General features: G+C 37.8%; 1 protein-coding gene across 1 annotated transcript in view; it reads left to right on the top strand.

The window, feature by feature from the left end:
- Positions 1–25,799, top strand: part of UNC13C (unc-13 homolog C) — a 645,143-nt gene that overhangs the window by 483,252 nt on the left and 136,092 nt on the right. Inside the window, exons 20-23 of the mRNA XM_017348010.4 lie at positions 3,100–3,196; positions 4,059–4,202; positions 11,785–11,862; positions 16,990–17,067. Of these exons, the coding sequence (XP_017203499.3) occupies positions 3,100–3,196; positions 4,059–4,202; positions 11,785–11,862; positions 16,990–17,067 (397 nt within the window). The remainder of the gene's footprint in view (positions 1–3,099; positions 3,197–4,058; positions 4,203–11,784; positions 11,863–16,989; positions 17,068–25,799) is intronic.

The following is a 25,799-nucleotide window of genomic DNA, read 5'->3' on the forward strand; positions in this document are numbered from 1 at the left end:
AAACAATTTTATAGACATTGTCCACACACAAATGCACACTGTGTATAAATGTGGATACTTTAAGTGTTCTTGTAAAATGGAATTAAAGGTAAGCTTATTTTGGTGCAAAAAATGACAGTGTATAATTTTGCATACTACACACTTTTGTGGACCCTTCATACAATTTCTAAACCATGAAAAAATAACCAGTGTTTCAAGTGAATATGGTACATTTACCAAAATATATTATCTTCTGGGCCATAAAGCCCAGAAATAGCCATAAAATTTTAATGAATTTTAAAGGACTGCAAAGATATATTATGTATTCTCAGACCACCGTAGAATTGTGACAAAAACTAATTCCAGAAGATGGCTATGAAATCACCAAATAGAAAAAATAAGCAGGCTATTCTAAATAACTCTTGAGTCATATAGAGAAACAGTTTGTTACAAAATATTTATCTGAATGTGAATAAAATATAATATACTGAAATTTGTAGAATACAGTTAAAACAGAAGAGAGGAAATCCATGGTTTTAATTATAAATGTGTGAAAAGAAGAAAGACAGGAAATCAGTAATATAAGCATCTATAAGAAGCTGTGAAGACAGCAAATGAACTAAAAAGAAAGAAGTGAGAAAATAATTGATATTATCCAGAATAAAAATAAAATAAGGAAGTTAAAATGGGAGATATTAGCAAAGCCACAAACTGTTCTATTTGTAATAGATTTCTTTATTTATTTAAAAGGCAGAGTTACAGAGAGGCAGAGACAGAGAGAGAAAAAGAGAGAGAGAGAGAGGTCTTTCATCCCCCGGGTCACTCCCCAAATGGCCGGAAAGGCCAAAACTGGACTGATCCAAAGCTGGGAGCCTAGAATTTCTTCAGGGTCTCCCATGTGGCTGCAGGGGCCCAAGGACTTGGGCCATCTTCTACTGCTTTCCCAGGCCATAGCAGAGAGCTGGATTGAAAGAGGAGCAGCCAGGACTCAAACCGGCACCCATGTGGGATGCCAGCACTGCAGGCACCAGGTAAATACTCACTATGCTACAGCGCCAGGCAACACAGATTGTTTTTTGAAAGGGTTTATATTATCAAAACAGAAAAGAGATATCACAAACTACCATTGTTGGAAAAATGGCATTGTAAAGACTTACAGAGATAAAAAGATAAGAGAATATATGATTGAATATCTAGAAATGTGCAAATTCCTTTTAAAATAGAACTTATTAAGCTGACAGAAGGCCAGTTGGCTACCAATGGAATTGTTTCAGATGTTATGGAATACCAAAAGCATTACATAAACTGTTCCAGAAATGATGGGAAAAAAATTCCCAAATCATTTTTGGAGGTTAGTACATCATCACTACTATTTTCTACTGAGAATATGGCAAACAAGGACAAAAACAAACCAATTTCTGGCCTAAACATATAAAAAAACACTTAAATGAGGTAATAGCTAATATAATTCAGTGACTTAAGAAAACATTAACATAATATCACCAAGGGGAATCTATTCCTGTAATAGGATAGCTCAAACATATTCAAAAGATTGATTGATTGATTGATTTAAAAGGCAGAGTGACAGAGAGAAAGAGAGAGACAGAAAGAGACCTCATCCATCCTTTTAATTCCTGAGATGCCCACAGTAGCTGGGACTAGACCAGGCCAATGCCGGGAGGCGGGGCCCCACCTGGGTCTCCCTTTTGGATGACATGAGCCCAGTTACATGGGCTGTCATCTGTCATCTCAGGTGCATTCACAGGAAGCTGGAGCAGAAGCATGGTGTTGCCAGACTCAAGCCAGGTGTTTCAGTATGGGATGTAGGTTGCTTAACCTGCTCTGCCGTAACACCCACCCTGGAACAAAAATTTTTAACCATTTGATGCAGTTTTACACATTTAAAGAATAAAGAAAATTCCTGCAGTTGTACTAGGCACACAATATTTTGATAAAACTTTTCCAGATTCACCTGATATCAAGAATGAAGCAGGGGCTGATGCTGTGGCACAGCTGGCTTTTTTGCTTCTGACCCACCTCCCTGTAATGGCCTAGGAAAGCAACGGAAGATGCTCCAATTGCTTGAACCCCTATTACCCATGCAGGAGATGCAGATGAAGATCTTGGCTCCTGGCTTCTGCCTGCCTCAGTTTCTCTCTCTCTCTCTCTCTCTCTCTCACTTTCTCTCTCTCTCTCTTTGCAGCTCTGATTTTCAAATACATACAGTCTTTTTTTTTATAAAAAAAGAACAAAATACATATGAAAACATCATTTTTGTTTAACATCATTCTAGATGTCTCGTGCAGTACAATAAGGCAACAAAGAAACAGAAAAATGTAATCATTGTTAAAGCAAAATTTATGCTAAAGTATTTGTCTAAGAAATGTGCATTTGGAAAATCTAAAAGAAAATACACAAGAAAGCCTAGAAATTTGAAAGTATGTGAAGTAATTTTATATAAATGCTACTTCAAAATGTTCATGGAACATGTAATTGAAAGATATTTAGGGGCAGGTTTTATGGTGCAATGAGCTAAGCGATTTGGGACACTCTCCGATCATATCAGAGAGTTGGTTTGAATCCCAGCTACTCTTCTTGCAGTTTAGGTTCCTTCCAATGCGTCCTGGAATGCAGCAGATGACAAGTTCTTGGACACCTGCCATCCATGTGGGAGACCCAGATGGTATGCTGGGCACAGCCCTGGCTGTTGTAGGCATTTGGGGAGTGAAACAGTGGAAAGAAGGTATTTTCCAGTATCTCTGCAAATTCTCACAATAGCCTGGGCCAGAACAGCCAGAGCTGGGATGCAGGAGCTCAGTCTAGGGCTTCCACATAACTAACAGGGACCCAGTACTTGAGCTATTACTGCTGCTTTTCAGGTCGCACATTAGGACCCCGGAATTGGAAGCTGAAATTGGTAGCAAGAGCAGAGACTGAAAGCCAGGCTCTGCCATCTGAGATCTAGGCTTCCCGAGTGGCTTCTTAACCATTGTGCAAACATCTCCCCTCGGAAGGAGATTGTTGATCCTGAATTACTCTCAGATAGGAAAAAATAACAACATTCATGCAGGTGATATACAAATGATATCTTTTGTATATGTTACATTATTAATTTTTCAGGTGGTTTGAACCTTTTGTCATGCAGTGGCTAGATGAAAATGAAGATGTGTCAATGGAGTTTCTTCACGGAGCCCTGGGAAGAGACAAAAAAGATGGGGTGAGTTCAGATTCTATTAGGTTGCTTATTGCCATGGCTTTATCACATTGCTTATTTTTAAGCTAATGGTATTTGATAGGCTTGTTATTTATTCAGTTTTATAACATTGGTAACAAAAGTAAATTTTAAAAATCACTTATTTTTTAAATGTTGGATTAACATAGAATATATTTGATAGGGTATAGTGCCGCATTTTAATAAATAAATAGCATAAATCAGCCATGCCCATCCTGGGCCATTAGCCCTTCCACTTCCTTTATCAAAGACCACAGTTACCTTACCTTTCTGTGAAACACTGGACTCTTTGCTTTCACCCAGCTGTTTTTGTGTACCCATTATCAAATAAATTTAAAATGCAATTTCAAAAGGCTGGTCAGAACCCTAGAGAATTGCTTAAATTTAAAACAAACAAAAAAAAATAATCAATCACCCTTTACTCCAATATTCTTTTCTTTTATGAGCTGATATGAATCTAAGTTCCTTGGGCTTGTGTAACACATTCTTCTCACCCTGGATCCTGTCCAGAATTTCTAGATTAGAAGTGCATAACTCCATCCCCAGAGCCTTTGCAGCAGCCCTCAAAGTCCTCAAGGACAACTTGCTTCCTAATCTATCTTAATGCTTGTGGCAAAGAACAAGCATACAAAAGCCAGCCCCTCCATTCAGCAGTGGAAGAACCATGATGTCAGCTTCATTACATGGTCCAGAAACATAGGTGAAGTATTTTCCAGTATCTAAGCATTTTATTCTGAGAAATGTAAATCCTGATGTGAGAGATTCAGTTGTTTATGTGAAATATGAGGATTCTTTCCACATCCCCTCTAATGCCCTTATTGCAATGGTTTTGCCCCTCTCCCCTCAGTTCCAGCAGACATCCGATCATGCCCTCTTCTCTTGCTCTGTGGTTGACGTCTTTGCTCAGCTTAATCAGAGTTTTGAGATTATTAAGAAACTGGAATGCCCTAATCCTGAAGCACTATCTCACTTAATGAGAAGATTTGCAAAGGTACGTTAAATGGATGGACCTTCTCCTTTCTGGCATGATGACAACCTTAAAAATATTGTTGTTTTGTATTATGGTTCTCCTTTGAAACTGCTTTCTCAATTTCATTTGAATTCTGTTCAAATAGGGTTCGTAGTTCATATATTTACAATCTGATTTCCTGTACTTCCTGTTTATCTACTGGATTTCTCAGCTATTTAAAAAGATTGATTGATTGATTTGAAATTCAGAGCTACAGAGAGGGAGAGACAGGCAGGGAGGGAGAAAGAGAGAGAGACCTTCCATCTGTTCTCCAGATGGCCACAGTGGTCAAGCCAAAGCCAGGAGGCAGGAACCAGGAGCTTCATCCAGGTCTCCCACATGGGTGCAGGGACCCAATCCCTTGGGCCATCTTCCACTGCTTTTCCCAGGCCATTAGCAGGGAGCTGGAACAGCAACTGGTACCATATGGGATGCTGGCATCACAGGTAGTGGCTTTACGCACTACACCACAATGCTGGCCCCTGGATTTGTCATCTTAAAAATAAATGTATTTTTCACATTGGTGACTCAGTCGTTTATAATTAAAGAGATTGTCATGGGTGGCCAAGTTATTTCTGTTTCAAATGCAGTGCTCTCTCTCTCTGAAAGTAATCCTTGGCATTTTATATTTAAATTGGCAAATAGTAGCAGACTAGCATAGTAAAGCGATGTTGGACTAGGAGTCATGAAAACTGACTTTTGATTACAAATTGGCCAATAACCACAGTGTGAGTCTAAAGAGTACACTTAGATTTTATTAATTTGGTTTTGTTATTTGATAGATTAATTTTGATAAACCAAGTTTCTCTCATGGCCTCGTCTCCTACTAAGATCGAAGACTGCTTCCTCTGAACTCTTTTGCCAGCATTTCAATGGTAATATAATAAATGAAAGAAGTCATTTCTATACACCAAATCTTACTCCAGAAAATCCATATAATATCAAAGACCACATGACAGAAACTAAATGGAAGATGACACAAAGGGAACACACTTCAGCTTCGATCATGGTGGGACCTACAGAAAACTGGGTGCAGGGAATCCTAGTGGGAGCTAAAATAGACGGAGGCTTCATAGAAAATGCCTAAGTCACAGACATGTGAAGTGAGGAAAGTAGTCTGAGCCAAGGATTACAGGGGGAGGGAAGGAGGCTGAGCACGGTGACACGTGAGGGAGAGACAACCCTCTGTGGGAGAAGCAGGAGGAAAGATGGGGAGTGCGAAGGAGGACCCAGATCTTCAACAACCCTCCCTCCAGTTAAAGAACTTGACACCTAACCTACACATCCGATGTGAGATTTAGAAAACAATGAACAGGCAAAGTAGCGGAAGGTATTCTGTAGGAAATAGCAAAGACTTTTAGGTAGACAAGCTGTCAGCCTAACTGTGTTAATTATTTTATTTCCCTTGAAATATTTTAAGCTCATCATCATCTCTACTAATTAGGAAGGTGGGAGAAACCTGCCACATGCTTACATAATTGCTACAATTTATTTGTTTGGATCATTCCTTTCTAGAGGGGCCTTTGCCTGGTAGCACAGGATTAGAAATCCCCACATGGTGAAACCTGCTGGTGGATTATTATAGAAATTTTCTAAGTCATTTCTTGACTAGCAGGTGCATTTTGGGTGAATGCCAAGAAAAGAATGGAACAGAGTCGTGAAGGATAGTGTTTGAGAAAATGTGCCACGGGCCATTCTTGGTATTCTGGAGAACTTAAAATAGAAGCAAAAACATATGAGAAATTAAAATTTTCAGACAGGATGTATTTAGTAACATCCTATTATCATCATATACAATATTAGAAAAGTAAGTTGAATTCACTCTCAAAATAGAACATAATGGCAGGTTATGGTAGGTAGGAGACAGGAGAGGCCTGTGGGAGTGTGAGGAGGCTGAATCAGGATCCGTAGTCTTGGGCTCCAGTCCACACTCCACCTCTTTGTAGATCCAGCTCTGAAGTTTTATCTACGGATGTTGAAACTGCTGAGTGTACAATCAAATGGACAGCAGGGAAGTAAAAAGGAGTGCGAAACCCCAAAAAGTATCAGAATCACACCCAGGAAAACATTCTGTTCTGAGGCTGGAAGAAAAGAATTTGGCCCCGTGTTATCACTGAAAATGTTGTTTTATTGGTACAATAAAAATATCTAATCGATTAAAATATTTTACCCATGGAAATTCAATAATGTACAATTATTATTATAAGGAAATTGTATAACTAATGAAAAACATTTTCCAGGAAAGTATAAATCAGTAATTTTCTTTGGAAAGAAATTCTGTTCCGTGAGAATCATTGCTAACAATCATGCCAGCATCGCTCTTTATAATTCCCTCAGTGGCTTGCAATGTCAAATCAAAAGCAAAATCAATAATGTAGAAATATAAACTAAGCATCATTCAAATCCATCTTAGCAGTTTAGCCTTTCTATCTGTAATTTGTATTTTATGTAGCAAAGTCATTAAACATGGAAGTTTGTGAGTAATATAATTAGCCATTTCCCAATATGTGCCGACTATTGGAGTTTCATTATTTCGTTGGATGTGACTATGTCTGTTGAAAACCCTGTCCTTCCTAGAGCTGGGAATCCTTGAAATAAAATATACTGAAATCACATTCTTGTTCAGCAACTTACAATGATTTATACCAGACCCTGGAGATAGGACATGGTAATGAGTAGCCATATCTACAGACATTTCAGACTTAGCATTCTAAAATAGGATTGAAAGGATAGTGTGATCTTACTAAAGTGTATGTAAGACTGACTAAGGCATCAGACAAATACTGAAAATTTCACAGCAGGCCGTGGATGTTGGATACAGTGGGTAAGATGCTGCTTAGGAGGCCCACATCCCATATTGGAGTGCCTTGGTTCAAGTCTTAGCTGAACTTAAATTCTAGCTTCCTATTAATGTACACACAGAGAGAAGAGGCAGCAGGTGATGGCTCAAGTACTTGACTCCTTGACTCCGGTAGAGACCCAGATTAAGTTATAGGTTTTTGCCTTTAGCCTGGTCCAGCCTGGTTGTTGCAAGCATTTGGGGAGTGACCCAGCAGATGAAAAATCCCCTTCCCCCTCTCTCTCTGTCTCTCTCTCTTTCCCGCTCTCAATCTCTCTCCCTCACTATCATTCTCTCTTTCTTTCAAATAATAAATAAATTAGATAGGTATGTATTTTTAAGAAATTCCAGGCCGGCGCCGCCAGCTCACTAGGCTAATCCTCCGCCTGCAGTGCCGGCACACCGGGTTCTAGTCCCGGTCGGGGCGCTGGATTCTGTCCCTGTTGCTCCTCTTCCAGGCCAGCTCTCTGCTGTGGCCCGGGAATGCAGTGGAGGATGGCCCAAGTGCTTGGGCCCTGCACCCGCATGGGAGACCAGGAGAAGCAGCTGGCTCCTAGCTTCGGATCGGATCAGTGCGGTACATCGGCTGCAGCGCGCTGGCCGCAGCGGCCACTGGGGGGTGAACCAATGGAAAAGGAAGACCTCTCTTTCTCTCTGTCTCTCTCTCACTGTCCCTCTACCTGTCCAAAAAAAAAAAAAAAAAAAGAAAAGAAATTCCAGAGTGGGAATATTCAGGGTCTGTGATGAGTGATCAGATAGGCTTATGAGTGGTCAATGTTTCTGTGACTACACACTACACTGCTGCTTTGGGTAAGTATGAATACTGCGATGTTTGAAAGAAAAATTAAGTAATGATATTTTAATGTTACTTAAAAACAAATCAACAAATATCCACTGAGTCCTGGTGTGACTGGTTGCTTTCTAGGTGGTGGACATACAACAAGTGAGGCAGATCATGTGAATGTGATGTACATATTCCTATGCCTTGTTCTCTGTGAACCTGATCCTAATTTTTAAGCAGTCATTCATTGAGCATTGTCTGGTCTAATCATTTTAAATACATGGTCTCACTTCTCTTTCACAGCCACCCTATGAAAAGGGTACAGATATTTCCTGTAATTTTCTAAATGATGAAATGGTCTCAAAATATTTAGGTAACTACACCTAGGCACTTAACAATAAATAGTAAGAGTAGAATGCTTTTAATCAGGAAGCTACACTTCCTTCTCATTTTGGTGCAATTAGAAATCAATTGAGAATTGGAAGAGAACAGCTTCACCATTTGTTTTTACCCTTAAGGCAAAATCTAAGCATCTGAGGTAGACGAAATGGGGGACCTCATCCCATGCTGAATTGTTAACATATAGTACATAAAGCGTTAAACTCACATTTCCAATATTGCTGAACTGATACAACCATCTTCTTTTCCTGGTGTTGCTCTAATGCTGTGTTGCTTCATGCATAAGACTTGAATGTAAAGACGAATTTTGAATCACATCTCTAACTCATCCATCATAAGAGCAGTATGCTCGATGGAGCCACTGAAAGTGTTAACAGGATATTTAGTCTAATATTGCTGGTGTGGTATCAGCTCAGGAAACCACAGTGCCTTTGTCTGAGCCATTGATAGCCATCCTACTCAAGGTTCTACCAGTAGCTCCATGTGAAGTCAGACCAACTGACTGGAAGATATTTTAGTTGTCCTGTCTGACCCTTTCAATGCAGCAGGATCACTTGCTTCACTGCTACAATCTTATGAGAATTCCATACTATTTAATCCAGAGCTCTTTGAATAGAAGATATTTTGCTGTAGCTATAAAAGAACATGCTCCTCTCATGATGATCTCTTTGCATAAACTGTGCTTTATTATAGAACAAGATGCAAACAGCCCCTGCCAGGCTGTCTGTTTTTCACCCCTTCCCTCTCTTCACTGTCCTCACTCGTGAAGCCACATGCCCCAAAAGATAAAATCATGACCGAAGCCCTCACCCGGAAGTCCTATCTTGATGCCTACGCTAGGTACTTCCTCCACCGGCAAGTTGTCACTGAGTAGTTACTTCCACTCTACCATGCATTAGGACCCTAGTTCTCAAACTTTAGCCTGCATCATAATTGCCTGGAAGTGTAGTAAAACACAGCCTTGCATAAATGCACCTTGTGCTGTTGACCCAGTAGATTTGGGATAGGACCAGAGAATTTGCATTTCTGGTACTGCTGATCCCAGAATTATGCTCTGAAAAGACATGAGTTAGGAGACCTGTCATAGTAGCTCCTTGTTAATAGTAAAGAACTAAAGTCTGGTAGTGATGTATCCTTGAATAAATTGCAATGAAATTGAAGTTGCTCCTAAATTGTGCATTGCACGTTCCCATTTAGGTATCCTTTGGACATTAATAAAGAAATGGGGGTAATTCAGCAGTGTATCTGCAACTCTTATGGGATCACCATCTTAAACAGTATCCCATATAACTGTGTACTCTTCCTGCTCACAAGCCATCTGATTTGCTAACCCTTGGCATTTTCAGTCTAATTGATGTGGAATCCCAGAATCAGTTTTCTCTAAGCAGATAGCCAAGGGACAAGCATTTTCCTATGAAATAAAGCCCAGCTCTAACCATGGAGAATATACTTGGAGAATGGTCATGAGTAGATGTCTAGTAGATGTCTAGATTCTCCTTTCATCACCATTTAAAAAGAAACAAAACAAAAACTGCTCAGTAAGTCACCCAGCAGATGTCTAAATGTCACTGGGTTGTAGGGAATTTTGTGCAGTCCAATCGTGAGCAGGGTATAACATTTGAGCTGCAATAAGCTTTTGAAGTCAAGATAATGTCTTGTGTTTGTCTTTATTTTTGCAAAATTGTGGAATAATTCTTAAAGTTTACACTCCCATTAAGAAACTGTAAATGGAGAATAGCGTTTATATGCACGAATGAAATAGGTAAACCCAAGGTAATTCAGCATTATGCATAAAGTAAAATTTGAAGAGTTGTTTTTGAAAGATACTCCAATCTGATTAGCCATCTGTTTTCCTTGACTTATTAGTAGGTTGCTTGCTAAGATTTTGTTTTTCCAGACCAACTTTCTGTTTAAATTGATTCATATTATCATATTGATGTGTAATTCTACAAAATGCCAATATTTCTGTCGGAATGTTACCCCTTGTTTCAGGTTTTCATTGTCACTGTAAAAGTCAATAAAACTAGTTTATAGTCACTTTTGGTATGAAAATTCAGTTTTGTTGATTGAGCGTCTCTCTTTCATCTTAATTCCTTGGAGTGTCTCCCCGACTTTTTGATTTTGATTTTTATTCACTAAAAAAATTCAGACAAGTTTGTTGTACCAAAAGGAAAATAAAAGCTTTTTTGTCTTTGCTTTTCTATGAAAAGAGAAGACATGTTTCTATTGCTGTTATGGCTTTATCTTTTCTATGAAATATCTCTGAAATTCACATTCACATTTGGCTCATAATACTTCATTATGTGTACAAGCAATAGCATGCAAACTCATCAACATGTCTTTAAATAATTAAAATCAAATTTCATTAACATGCTCATTTTTCTCTGTTTTGCCTAATTAATGGAATTAGATGGTACCCTTGGGCTCAGAGACATTTACTAGAGAAAAAAAGTATGAAGTTATGATGAAAAAAATGGTAGAAGGATGATGACTATGCAAAACTTAGCAAGCAAGACATATACTCAATAACTAGGAAGCAAAAGGTAAATATATCAAGATGTAGAAATAGTGCAATGTGATAAACATTGGAGTTTCAGGATTTAATAGTAGTCTTTGATAGTATCCATTATTATGGAAAATTATTTTGAGTTGTCACTACTAAATGATATGTAGAGGAACACTCTGCCCCCACTTACAAATGATGTATTTCAAAATATTCGAGAATATAAAAAAATTGAGCACTACATATAATCTTAGCATGTTGGGTGTGCTGTGAGGCAGAGATTATAAACTAGAAACAACAATTCAAAGTATAAGGTATCAATTCAGAAAAAAAAGTTTAGAGACCTTTAGATAAGAAGTGTCTAAGTATAAAGATAGGAAACTAAGGTTTTTACCATGGAGAAAATTGGGGAAAATGGAAAGGATCCATGTGGACTGTGTTCTGGTTGCATTCAACACTGTGATAACTTCTCCTCTGAATATAATAGTCTAACTGAGATCCTTCTTTTGGCAATATATATATTTAATCACTGCTTAAGACTCCCTTTCAGCTAAAAAAGACATCTGAAATGTATGCAGGACTTAGCATTAACCTTGTCTATATCAATATCTATATCTATATCTATATCTATATCTATACATATGTATGTGTGTATCTATATACCGGGGCTGGTGTTGTAGTACAGCAGGTTAAACCTCGGCTTGGGATGCCCACATCTCATATGGCTGATTCAAGTCTCAGCTAATCCATCCAGCCAACTGCTAGTACATCTGGGAGGCAACAAATGCTGGACCAAGTGTTTGGGTTCCTTCCACCCACATGGGAGTCCTGTATGACTCCTGGCTTAAACCTGGCCCAGCCCCTGCTATTGTAGGCATTTGGGGAGTGAACTAGCAAATGGGAAATCTTTCTCTGTCCACCTCTCTGTCACACTCCCTTTCTAATCAATCAATCTTTAATAATAATAATAATCTTTTAAAAAAAAACAAGAACAATAACTATGCACTTACCATGATAAATGTCATATTGTTTTCTTTTGTAGACTATTAACAAAGTGCTGCTCCAGTATGCTGCAATTGTATCAAGTGATTTCAGTTCATATTGTGATAAGGAAAACGTGGTAAGTAAAAATGTGTGTTCACTCAAGTTGCCCTCAGTTGAGATTCACTTCTTCAAACAATGTGTAAGCAAAGGAAAATGATTTACTTTCTGTTTTCGAACAGGAAGAGATGGGGACCTCAATAAATAGTTTAAAACTCTAGTCCTGAACTGGTTTAAATACAGGATGCATGATAAGACTGAATCCACAGCCAACTTGTAGTTTTCCATGTTGATTAGAAAAAGGACAAGCATTAAGAACTGAAAATGTACATACTCATTGAAAAAGGAAGCTGAGAGCCAGGGAGTTAAAAACTAAATGAGTATAACTAGTTTCATTTTAGCACCAATACCAAAATAAGTATAACTCAGTCTTTCAAGATTCAAATAAATTGAGAATGATGCTTAACATATGGAATGATATTGTTTCTACTTGAGCTATTAACTTAGCCCCTTTTTGATGAATATTTATGAAATCAAAACAAGTTTTAATGTAATCAATAAAAGACATAAACAGAAGCAGAATAAACTAAAGTTATTTGCAATATAACCACTATTATGGCATGGCAGAAAAGGAAAACTTTCTTATTCATTATCTTAAATGGTAGAAAATTTGTTGGCAACATTGTAAGAATTTTAAAAAGAGCAATACTTGGGGGGGTGTTCAAACAGTGAGTACTGCATTTTTTTTTAAGGAATGCCGTGATTTCCCTACTACTACCCCCCAAAAAATAGTCCTCACTATCAGCTAAGTCTAAAAGAGGAGTCTGAAGAAAATGGCCTGTCTTCTCCCTGAAATGCCATTGACCTTTTGTTGAAAGCATATTGTGGCAAGATTGTCCCCAGAACCCAGAGCAGATGTTGTGGAATTGGTCGCAAAAGCTGCCACCTGCAATGCCTGCAGCCCATATGGGCACTGGCTCATGTTCTGGCTGTTCCACTTCCGATCCACCTCCCTGCTAATGGCCTGGGAAAAGCAGCAGAAGATGGCCCAAGTGCTTGGGTCCCTGCTACACACATAGGACACCTGGAAGAAGCTCCTGGCTCCTGGTTTCTGCCTAGCCCAGTCCGGGCCATTGCGGCCATTTGGGGAGTGACCCAGCAGATGGAAGAGCTCCATCTCTGTCTCTCCCTCTCTCTCTAACTCTGACTTTCAAACAAACAAATCTTTATAAAAGAAGAAGAAGACAAGATTGCCCTGGTGGTTTGTGGAGCTTTCAGGAGATACTTCTTTCTCTTAAATTAATGTGCTGAGAAATTTTATTAAAATTTTCAGACAATTCAGCAGTGGTTTCTACTTACTGTTGAATATAAACACTCCAAAACTCAGCATAGAGTATTCATTGAAAGCATACATTTATAATTAAAGGATAATACATGGCTAAAGTGTTATATTGAAAATCAATACAGTGCCTGATAATTTCAGACAAGATTCTGTTTATGCTTGGATAGCCAAAGTGAAGATTATGAAATGTGGCTATGAACTCTCAAGGTCAATTCCTGTCATTAAGAAAGAAAAATCAGCTTTTTAATTCCCCTGCAGGTTTTATGTACTAACACTCTACATTTTATATTTAAAAATACCGAGACCAAAATCATAAATCAGTACTCATTGTACTGTACTGTGCATTTTTCTGTAGGCTTTATAGTTTTCAAAATTAAAGGTTTTTTTTTTTAAAGAAAAAGTACCCTTACAAATATAGCATAGGAATATTCTTTTCCTTTCTTCAATGTTTTTCTTTCCTAATTATTGATAGCTACACTCTTGCTTAAATATCTTTTAGCTTTTACAGTAGCTAGTATCAGTTAGTTACTTAGTTCTTACTTTCAGTGAAGACAAATTGAAGAAGTGCTTAAGTACATTTATGGGAGTGCACAAAACTATATTTATAGGTGTATTTTAATATCAAAGCCACCGAAACTCACTCTAAATTTCTCAGTGCATGTATGCTTATGTATATATATATATAAATATGTATATATATTTCATCTGAGATTGAACTAGAAAATTTAAAGACAGATATCACTGAAGGTAAGACCAAAACATTTGATTTCTCAGAGGTCAGAATTTTACACCACGGTTAAGCAGTCCATGTCAGAATAACTTTTATCTCCTGCGACAGTTTAAATTGCAAGGGGGTCAAAATATCTTTTCCATTGTATTTCACACTCTAAAATATAGCAAAGCATCATTATCAAAGTCATAATTACATTATTTTGAATTTTTAATTTTTTTTTAACTCAGAGACATTTCAGCAATGTAGAAATGACTCTAGTCTACATTTATCACACCTCCAGTTCCTAATTGCTTCAGACTGAGGTCAAGTGAAATGTATTATGTTGTTTTTAGGATAAAATCAAGATATACAAATAAAAATATATAACTTGACCTCAAACAGGTTGTTTCTTTTGTTTTACAATGCTTATATATATTTTAGTGTCATATTGATTAAATTATTTCTCATATGCTCCAAACAGGTTGTTTCATCTGCACTGAGCTCCTGAACTAGGATGATGTTTCTTCTACTGTCTCTATTCTTTCATTTTCTAGGGAGTTCTTTAAAGTAAAAGCAGTTTTATAATTAGATTTAAGGTAGATTTATATCATCTATTTATCATTACTAATTTGGTAAACTGATTCAGTGAAATTGAACTTTGAACATTTCAAGGTCAGGGAGAGAAGAAAGTCTCAAATATTTATCGTTAGCACTTGCATAGCTTCATCTCTTTTTTACTCTGTAACCTTTCTTATAGTCAATAGTAATTCATGCAGAGTGAGCCCATGTTCTAGCTTTATTTTTTTTTTACATTTATTTATTTATTTGAAAGGCACAGTTATAGGGAGGAGAGGGGAAGAAAGAGAGAGATCTTCCACTCACTGACTCACTCTCCAAATGGTTGCAACAGCCAGGGCTGGGCCAGTCTGAAGCCAGGAGCCAGTAGCTTCTTCTGGGTCTCCCATGTGGGTGGCAGGGACCCAAGTACTTGGGCCCTCTCCCACTGCTTTCCCAGGCACATTAGCAGAGAGCCAGATTGGAAGTGGAGCAGCCAGCGCCCATATGGGATGCTGTTGTCACAGGCAATGACTCCACCTGCTATGCCACAATATTGGCCACTCATTTTGTTCTTAATAGTTCTTTTTCACTGGAAATGATCAAGAAGGATTGGCAATTGGACTTCATTTACAAAGCTGGTTCTCAAACTGTATGCCAATAAAGATAAGCTTGATGCTAGTATCAAACAGTGACAGAAGAGTCCACCAAGCTAAGACCATGGGGAGCAAGGCAATGAACCCTTAGCCCATGTATTCTTCCTCCTTATCCTTATGATCTTTGACCTTGGATAACTCCCTGGTAAGACTGCCAAAATCTTCCCTTTTTACAAAGAAAAACAAATCCCAATGTCTCTGTTTCCTAGTGGAAAACTAGTCTGTTGATTTGGTTTGTGGACTTTGGGTCAAGATGTCCAATGACCTGTAAATCTGGCCAGACCCACTATGGAAAGAACCAAGCCTGGATCAAGCTACTCTAGATCAGGCCTGGAAATCAGAATCACTCATAGAACACTATGATTCAGTGGATCAGAATCTCTGGGAGCTAAAGCTCAGCTACCTGTGTGTTTTTTTAAAAGGTATTTAAGTGACTAGTATCAAGGGAACTGAATGGAAGTGTCAAATTGTTTTCCTAAGTTGAAGTGAGGATGTGGTCACTTTAAGAGTCAAGTGCAAAGTTCTTCAAAGGTCATGGATGTGGTTAAAGCAATAACAAAATCTTCCCACTGATGAGAGCCGGCACCTCGCTGGCCTCCTGCAAGTCCTTTGCATGACATCTGATCCATTACTGGCTCCCTTCCTAGCGACTTGGAAGATACATCCATTTTGTTTTCTTTGCCTCTTGTCTCCCTCTCTGTTCTGCTGGTTCTTTGGCATCAATATGCAGCAAATCTAAATGATCCTATCACCATTCTGAATCCTACTTTCCAGTTATAAATAATAAGTTCACACATCAAGTCCTGTTGGACCGATGTACATCTTTGTAATTATTATATATCTGCCACTTTGGAAACAAATCAAGAGACTCTTGAACGTGAGTGATATGTAAAGCACAGTACTGTCATGAGCAAGAACAAGCAGAAAGAGATACAGCTGCATGCATAGTGTATTCAAGGTTAGCTGGTGAGACAGTGAACATCAACTCAAATATAATGTAACAGAAAACAAATGTCACTCAAGTGATAAAATCATAAAACCTAGGAAAAAGAAACTCTAATCTGAATGATAGATATGACTCAAGTAGGAGGGAAAATTGATAATGGAAACATGGGATTGGAGCAAGATAGCAAAGGCCCTTAAATACCAGCTGAGGACTTTATCTGTCAAGAGAGAATCCATTAAAGGTGATCTGTTTTTCTTTCTTTCTTGAAATTAAAAAAATTTTCAGAATGCATTTTGGCTTTAAAACAGTGAAATAGCAGAATTCAATCTGCTTTTCTCAAAATAAATCTTTAAAAACAGAATGTGGCTAGCTTCAAAGTATGAAATACCACAATGTTAAGGATACAAAACACCCAGTAGCGTGTCTCCAGTGGCTCACTGTTAGTGTGTTATTAAACTTCTCTCCCCCTTGAGGCAAGAGTTTGGCATAGTGGAAAAGATGCTATGTGGTACCCCGTGTCCAATTTCAGAGTGACTCGGTTTAGTCTTCAGATTCCAACTTCCTGCTGGTGTACACTTGGGAGGCAGCAGTGATGGCTCAGAGTTGGATTCCTGCCCCCATGCAAGAGACCCAGATTGAATTCCAGGCTCCTGACTTCAGCCTGGCCTAGCCTAGGTCATTGCAGGAATTTGACGAGTAATTCAGCAGATGGAAGATCTCTCCTCTCCTTTACTCTCCTCTTTCTCTCTCTCTCTCTTTCAAATAAAATGCAAATAAATGAATAATTTTTAAAAAATGTTATTTCCTTCAAATGATCATTATATCTTTTTATTTTTTTTCATTCTAAGCTGCTAAAAAACAGAATTTGAAATAGCAGAATTATGATATTTGCCAAATATAATGCACACCGCTGATAACTGTTTACTACCACTTTAAATTGAAATTATTAAATATGTAAGCAATACTCACTGTACTCATATTTTCTTGCTTTAAAGCCCTGTATCTTGATGAACAATATTCAACAATTACGAGTGCAGCTAGAAAAAATGTTTGAATCTATGGGAGGGAAAGAGGTGAGTATATTTTTACTCCTACATTTTCCAAATACCTACTTAGAGATCATTAGCAATGTATATCTTTGCTATGGAAAGTATCTTATTTAACTTTTTATGTAGTTTATCAGTGAACAGAAAATGCACAATAATCTAAAATCCCATTAAAAATTAAGGCAATTACTATCTACAAAATACTGTTTTGGTAAATATTCATGTATTAGAAATACAAATGGGAGAAGGGAAATCACTTTTATGATATGTATAGATAATCGTATAAACACTATTAAATATACGTATATATGCTAATGATCTGTAAAATTCCCCAAATTGTAGTTTTTTCGGTTGTGTTGTACAACGGCAGTTTAATGTTGATGTTTGTTCTGAAATATGCTTTGTGGCAGTAATGGTTTTGATGTGAGAGTGGCGTCTTTTTCACATCAGGAAAGTTCTGTCAAAATGTGTCATGTGCTATGTCTGTAACGTGTCGTGTCTTTGTCCAACATCTTTGACTTGCCATTCCATGAACAGAAGAAGGAAGGAGAAAGATTCTTTTATGAGGTTTGTGATAGTAAGCACCCTCCCCTTTACCTGGCTGTTGTTCCCTCCCTACACCTAGAGGTCATTGCATTTCCTCCTTCCTGTCATCTGCTTGTGTGGAACAGATGGGCAGCGAGATACTAGCTGTGCATCTGCCTGTTCCTGCCTGCCACGGTCTGTTCTATCTCAAATCAGTGTGGGCATCTGGGGACTGAGAACTGGAGAAGGTGCCCAGATGAAAAGTCATAAACCAGGGGTTTGCCTACCCTTCTCCCAGTAAAACAATCTCAAAGGCAGCTCTGACAAGAGTGTGTGGCTATTTCTCTTTAAGACTATCTGATGCTTGTCTCTATGTGGTAAGGTGTATGAGGTCTGTATAAAACTAGGCAGAATTTCAAAGCAAGTGTTCCTTTTGTTTCTAAATCTATTAAGTTGCAAATGCTTTTGAGTCTTTTCATGTGAGATGTTATTTTTAACCCCAAGGAGACTCTTAAAACCACTCACCTCAACACATGCCTGTTTCAGTTTGTCCTTTGAATAATGGGCTTGTTGTTGAGCACCCTACAAATGAGAAACTCTAGAATACATGTGTGATGATGCACAAGTTAAAAAATGAACCTTTATGAGCTGTGCTTCCCTTACTGTCTCAGTTTAATTTGTGTAAAATAAGGCTTCACTCCCTAAAGAGTTTGAAGCCTTTTTGCAAGGTTCGAGGGCATCAGTCTCATTTTAAAATTCTGCTGAATTAGCACAGGCAATTGGAGAATGATAACCTGAGATATCCTTTTTAATTTTAGTGATGTTTGATATCCAGACTTTAAGTCTACTTGCTGTTTTGAAAGTAGGAAATTACTTGATTCCTCATGGGGAAGTACCGTCTCCTTTCAGTGAATTTTAAAGACCATAAATCATTTAAGTATGAAATTATACTTAAAAATTCATATTTCCAGAAATTTCTCCTCATGCTACTACTATTTCTTTACTATTTTGCATTTGAACTCTAATGTGAGAACTATATTGCTAAGCTGAATGTTTACCAGATAAACCCAAAAAGACCACACAGATAAATCAAATCCTATACTTGCAGAAGCCCAAATGGGCCACACACCTGCTAATTGAAAAGTGCTGCAGGGTGGCTAGTTCACCAACCAGAAACATACACTCCTTCTTTCAGATAAAATTCCCAGTTTGAAATGTGGGAGTTTCATTTCATAAGCTTAGTTTAAAAATATCTAAAATATACTTTCATTTTGACTAAATCAGAGAATGTTTCTTTACACTGTGGAAAATAATGAAGACAGAAATAGTGAGCTTGGTGCCTCTTCCCTTTATAACTCATGCAATGTCTGTTTGCTAAATTCCTCATTCATAATCTAAAGGGAAAATTCAATTAAATAAGTGAAATTATAGGAATGTCTAGCTTCTGACAGCACAATGCATTTTTGGATGCCATTGAGCCTATTACCTTTACCTTCCTGCTTTTAAATGCCTTCCATCCCCTCCCTCCCACTCTCGGCTCTCACGTTTCTCTTCTGTGCATAGTCTCTTTTCTTATTCTCTGCCTTTTTCATCTCCTTTTCTCAGTTGCTAAGGAAAAGCTTTAATCAGCCCTGGACAACACTGGCATGGGGACTGATGAAATCTCATGAGACAGCAGCACCTGAACCCAAGTCTAACTGTAACATGCAGCCTCCCAGACAAGAATAAGACTTAGCGATACAGAATGATGTCAGGATTCCAGGGACCGGAATCTCAAATTACTAGGCACATCTTTCCAGTACAGTTATCTATATATGGCAGAGTCTAAATGGATTTAGTAACTTGAGGCTTTTAGAAAGATTAAAAGGAATCTTATTGTGTATGACAGGGTTCACCATAGGATATGAGAAATATTTCTAGCACTTGACATAAACATGTTCATTGACCTTTAAAGGTTATACATGTGACCTGATATGCTAATTCCCAGTTTCTTCCTCACAGTGCAAATGGATTTGCTTATAAACTCTTGAGTGGTATTGTTAAGGGAAACTTTGCAGCCTGGATATTCTTCTTAGAAAAGTTTGTTATTTTGTCCCCCACCTTCCGTCCTGGGATGTAGCACTTCCTGCTACAAAAATCTAATGAGCAAATGATTGCTTGTGCATTTGCTCAAAATAGTTTTTAATGCCGTACAGCTATTATTTGGCTTCCAACAACAGCATTGCTTGCCTCTAGTAAGATCTGCAAAGTGCTGGCCGCTCGCGGGCATGGCTGCATGGTGCTGCAGCTCTCTGCTGTTTTAACCTCCTCTCTGTCTTCAAGAAGATGCTCTTTCTTTACAGGATCACCTTCTTTTCCCTCTGGAATCCAAAGCATTACAAACCTTTTCAAATGGGAAAATTCACTCTGTGTATGGAGTCCAGGATGGAAATGTTGCGGTTGCTGTGACAATCTAGGGTTTTACTGTTAACAAAGGCTCCCAAAGCAGTCACCGGAGCAGTTTCCATTAATGGTGTGCACAGTATCCTGTGGGCTGCATCAGCACAGCTTTTTTCCAATCCCCTATTTAAGCAAAATAAATCAAAAAAGCAAATTAGCAAATTTCTCCTCCTATTAAGTGACTTTCCAGTACTCTTCCTTGCATACTAATGAAGAACACATTTTGGAATTGCAACTAGGCAATTTTTATGTGAAAGGAATTTTAGTAATCACTGTACTAAAACAGATAAAATAATCCATGTCACGGACTGACATAGCCTAAAAGTTAATTCTGACTCTACTACCCTCATAATGTACTACTTGCTCCTGGGTAACACAATAATAGAACGATGCTTATCAATGTCACATGATCATTTTTCATTCATTGGTTAATGATTGTTTTATTATCCTGTGGCTCAAAAGTAAAGCTTAGATATTTTAGTTTATAATACTTCAGTAGCATATTTCCTAAATATAACTGAGCATATATCAAATGCAAATATATATTTAATCTATATTCATTTTGTAGCAAAAACCTTGCCCTGGCCATGAGAAGGACTTATTAGTATTTTCTGGATCTGTAATACAATATATTCAAGTATGTGGAAACAAAATTAAATATTCCAAAACTCGATTTATCTTTCAGAAAGTCATAGATATTGGTTATAAAACTCTACAGAACCTGTAGTCGTTGGTTCAGGATAATTATGACTGTTCTGTGTAGGCAGAAGATGTCTTGCTTCTTCACAGTATTAGACTTATGCAGTCATCTAAAATGGTGGATTCTAAAGTTATCCACAGGGCTCTTTTTTCAAATCCTAGATGCTAGTTATTATGAAGAAAGGGGGAAGAGGAAATGTGTTCCGAATTTTTTTTTCATTCTGTTGACCATAAAACAGCCCAACTGGTACAATGATAATATTATTTTTGTTGATATATCTTTGAAACGGATCGAATTTTATAATTCATTTCAAGGTGGTAAACTTTTCTGTGAAAGTAACTTCTACATATATTCAGGCTGCTTAGGGCCAAGGAATCTAAAACAACCCCATGTCCTAGAATTGCATATAGTTTAATGTAGGATTTAATTATTCTTTTGTTTCAGGGATACACATATATTTCTTTCAGTTTTAAAATTGTTTCCTAAAGAAATTTTCTAAGTTCTTTCAATTTAGTATAAGTAGTCATCATTGCCTACTAATATTTATTGTATCTGTAGGGAGGCTGAGATTAGGGTAGGAAATAGAATTTCTTTTTAAAATGCTTGGGCTTCAAAAAGTTTATATATATATATATATATATATATATGTGTGTGTGTGTGTGTGTGTGTGATATAAATATATTTATGTATGATATATTTTCAAATAATTTGATGATAAATTAAATATGTCAGAAATTGCAAAGGGTTGCCTAAAAGCGTGGACATGTAATTCATTGAAATTCTCTTAAAAACCAATTAGCCACATAGACTTGGTCATCAGTTAAGCAACCCTAGACCAGAAAGAAAAGAAATTAGTTTCTATTGTTTTTTGCTTCATACTACCCTCTCAAATTTTTATGTGCTAAGATTCAGATTACTGGTTTTTTTTAAGTTTTTTTTATTTATTTGAAAGGCAGAGTTAAGAGATACAGAGAGAGAGAGAGAGAGAGAGAAAGAGAGAGAGAGAGATAAAGAGATTTTCCATCTGCTGGTTCATTCCCCAAATGGCCACAAAGGCCAGGCCTGGGCAGGCTGAAGCCAGGAGCCAGGAGCTTCTTCTGGGTCTCCCACATGGTGACAGGGGCCCAAGGACTTGACATCTCCCATTGATTTCCAGGGGCAATAGCAGGGAGCTGGATGGGAAGTGAAGCAGTTGTAACTCAAACTGGCACCCATATGGGATGCCAGCCCCAACAGATCACTGCTTTACAGGAAATAATACACTATGCCACTAGTTCTTGAACTTCAATATGCAGCAGACTACCTGGTGAGTTTAGCAAACACATTTAAGTATTTGATTCAGTAGGTCTTGGCCTGAATCCAGTTATTTACATTCCAACAAATTCTCAGCAGATGCTAATTCTACTGGGTAGAGGACCATATTCTGAGAATTACTGCTTTATATTTTTAGAACAAGAACCAAGTAATTAGAAAATAGCTCAAAATATCCCCTTGAATTGTCTGTGCACCATTCTTAACTGACCTGCTTTCTGTGTTCTGCATCTTGAGAAGACATGAGATTCAATATGCTCGATACTGAGACAGTATGCAATACGAGTGAGGGTAATGTTTGTATTAAAGAATATAATAATCTCAAAATACAGGGAACCAGTTTGCAGTCATGTACAAAAGTCCAGCATCTTTTTAACATTCTGGACTTTATGCTTGCATTTTATATATAATCTTATAAAAGAGGTATTGTAGTTGTAAAGAGGAGAAGCCTCATGTTCAGAGGCTGGTTTTATGTTTTGTTCTATCTTAGTTTTTATCCTTAATCTAAATAAAGATGTAATGTACTAGTTAATAAATTAATGGGAATCAGCCTGCTGTTTTTATCTTTTCTAGTAATTATAAAACAATTTATAGAAAAAGGTAAATTATAGATTATGTTAGACATCATTACATAATAAAATATGCTATTTCACCCAGTCATACTATATCTTCCTTTTAAGTTCAAATATTGTTTTCTAAAGCAATTTGCAAAGTTCTTCCTATTTCATTTAGGTATTCATTGTTGCCTTCTTATATTTCCTATATCTGCAGGGAGGCTGGGGTTAGGGTGGGAAATTTAAAAAATATTAAATGCCTTTCACTTCAAGGAGCTTATGAGGAGTACAATCTTGTAAAACAACGATTAGAACAGGAATGCATTTTCACACCTAGACAAAGAGCTATTCAGAAGTCAGGTGTTTCTTGTTTCCCTGGCTACTCTAAGTAACTCTTCCCTACAGAGCTGACTGCTCTATGGAAAGTAGGGATGAGCATACATAGAACTTGAAGACAATTTACTCCTCCATTAGTGTAATCAGCAAATATTTATTTGCTAAGGACCTATGTAGCTCTAGATTTTACTAGGTATGGGAGATACAGTAAATACTGAGGCAAACCCTACCTTCAAAGACTTCAGAATATATTAGGGGATTCTGATCGATTAAAAACATAGGTTTGTAAGGAAAAAAACCAACCATTTCTTCAGTGGAAAATATTCTTCAAAAGAATATTCAAAAGAATAATTGTTAGATTATATGCAACACAAGCTCATAGAATAAACCCAACCTCCAGCTTTTCATTGTGGAAGTATAGCTCAAAGGTGTGATGTCATTTGGCTGAATTCTGTCTTAAAACAAAACAAAACGTTGTTTATAAAAGGTTTCATCGCACCAGATAGCAGGAGAATTGCATGTTTGGAGTGACAGCCTTTCGTTGTGGCAGTGTGCAAATATTGCCGGATTTCTTTCTCCTTCTAATCCTCACTGCCAATTAGAGTTAACAAATTGGACTTAATAGAAAATTAGGAGAATAATGAAGGCCAGAGGGCAAATTGTACTGAGTTGATTTAATAAACATGATTAAGAATTCAGTGCAGTTCAGCTACCTGATAAGTTCATAAAATTAAGGAAGGGTGTTGCTGAAAAGGTTGAGAGGTTTTGAGCTGGCAACCCAGGTCCAGATGAAGCAGAGACACAGGCAGGCCAGCTTGTTAACCTCATTCCCCAGAGCACTGGGGGACAGCACATCAGATCACTCACTACCACGGCGTCCCCTTTTTAAACTAACCTCTGTTTGAACCTTAAGAAAACTTAAGAAGAGAGGGTATACGCCACAGTCAGGAAGGAGGGAAATAGTATCTCACTTTAACTGCTTTCTTCTATAATAAATCCATTTCTCTATTGTGTTGTGATTCCCCTTTGATTGCTTATGCCTGCCCTAGCAAGCCATACATCAATGCAGTCACTAGTACAACCTAACAGTTTAACACAGCCAACCCTCCTTTTCTCCTGCTTAGCAGAGTAAACCCTAGGCACCTCCTTCAAAAGGCTCTGAATTCAGGGTATCCTGTCTCTATCCCTCAAAGTTCAGCAGGTGCTGAATTGAGTAGAAAAACAGACCATATTCACACTGCTGTACTGGGGTTCAATGTGGATGCAGTACTCTGTACAGACAAATGGGAAAGACAGCTTAGGGAAGGACAAAAAGGCAGTATTTGCAGAGTAAAATTGTGAAATACAGGGCCTCACCTTCTATTCCTGGCTTCTCTCTGCTCTGTCCTGTTTCAAAGTTAGTCGTCTAATGTGCTCTGTGCTCTTTCCAGTGAGGTCATCTTATTTGGGATGTTTGCTTTATTAATGAACATGTTCAGAATAGATTCTCTACAGAGAAAACAGTGTCTTCAGCCCTCTTGTGACTCCAGGAGCATGACACCTTGTCTGGGCCTTCATTTCCCCTACCTGTGGATAAGAGGAACAGTGTGGTTTCTGGTTTTCTAACATTCTGTGGTCTGAAGGGCAAGAACCTGATTAGCATTCCAAAAAAACACAATGGAGAGAAAATGTATTGCAGGTAAGGAAGGGGAAACAGGGACCAGCATTGTGGCACAGTTGGTTAGGCTGCTGCCTGGAACACTGGCATCCCCTATGGGTGCAGGTTTGAGTTCCAGCTGTTCCACTTCCAATCCAGCTCCCTGCTAATGGCCTGAGAAAACAGAGGAAGATGATCCAAGTGCTTGAGACTCTGCACCAATGTGGCAGACCTGGAAGAAGCTCCTGGCTCCTGGTTTCAGCCTGGCCTAACCCTGGCCATTTGGGTAGTGAACCCATGGGTGAAAGATAGCTCATGTTTCTCGTTCTCTCTCTCTCTCTCTCTCTCTCTCTCTCTCTCTGTAACTCAGCCTTTCAAGTAAATGAATCTTTAAAAAATAGAAAGAGAAAACAAATTTTAACTGAGCAAAATGTTACGTATTTATAAGAGGCTTGAAAGTATAATTTAACAAAAAATGGTCCAAACAGGAACAGAAACATCTAAAAGTTATTGTACATTAATTATTTGGAAACTACTTTGAGAAAATGATAAAAGATAAGGCAATCTTCCTTTCTTTCCTACTCAGTGTGTAGGCTGAAAAACCTAATCTAACGTATCTCAAAAGCATTTAGTTGATATGAGGCACCGTGACAGCTGAATTTACAACAGTCTCACCTTAATTATAATGGGAGACAGTACTGGTGTTCAAGTTTTTGAAACCATGAATTGGAAACATGAATTCATATAACTTGTATTTCTGGCTTAATGTTCGCACTAATCTGGATGAGATAAGAAAAATGCCATAGTTTATCTCTAAATGGTCATTAAGTTCTTGGAGAAAGTCTCTCCTAAGATGGATTTTTTTAAAAACAGATAGGAAGATAGCATTGTTAGAGCACAATTTATTTGCGATAAAGAGGACCCCATAGTCTTTATTGATAACATTTCACAGGATGCATGCTGCTGCTAGGGCCCACGGAGTGATTTGGTGCATTTCAGGAAGAGTACCCTACTCTGAATTCACGTGGGAATTTTGGCTGATTTCTCAATTATGTATTTTAAATTGAACTAGTTCTTACATATGAGACATAGATTCCACTTAAGTGAAAGGGCTGGAGAGAAATGATCTTTTCAAAATAAAAGAAATAGCAAGATCCCAGATAAGACTGTGAGAAATTGCTTGAAGCACTTCCCTGGTTGAAAGCCAGTTTGAGGGGTCAGAAAGTGCAATGATCAGTTTGGGGCTTTGTTACAACTC

The sequence above is a fragment of the Oryctolagus cuniculus genome, chromosome 12 (assembly GCF_051225735.1).
Source record: "Oryctolagus cuniculus isolate XC-2025 breed Fujian yellow rabbit chromosome 12, ASM5122573v1, whole genome shotgun sequence".
NCBI lineage: Eukaryota > Metazoa > Chordata > Mammalia > Lagomorpha > Leporidae > Oryctolagus > Oryctolagus cuniculus.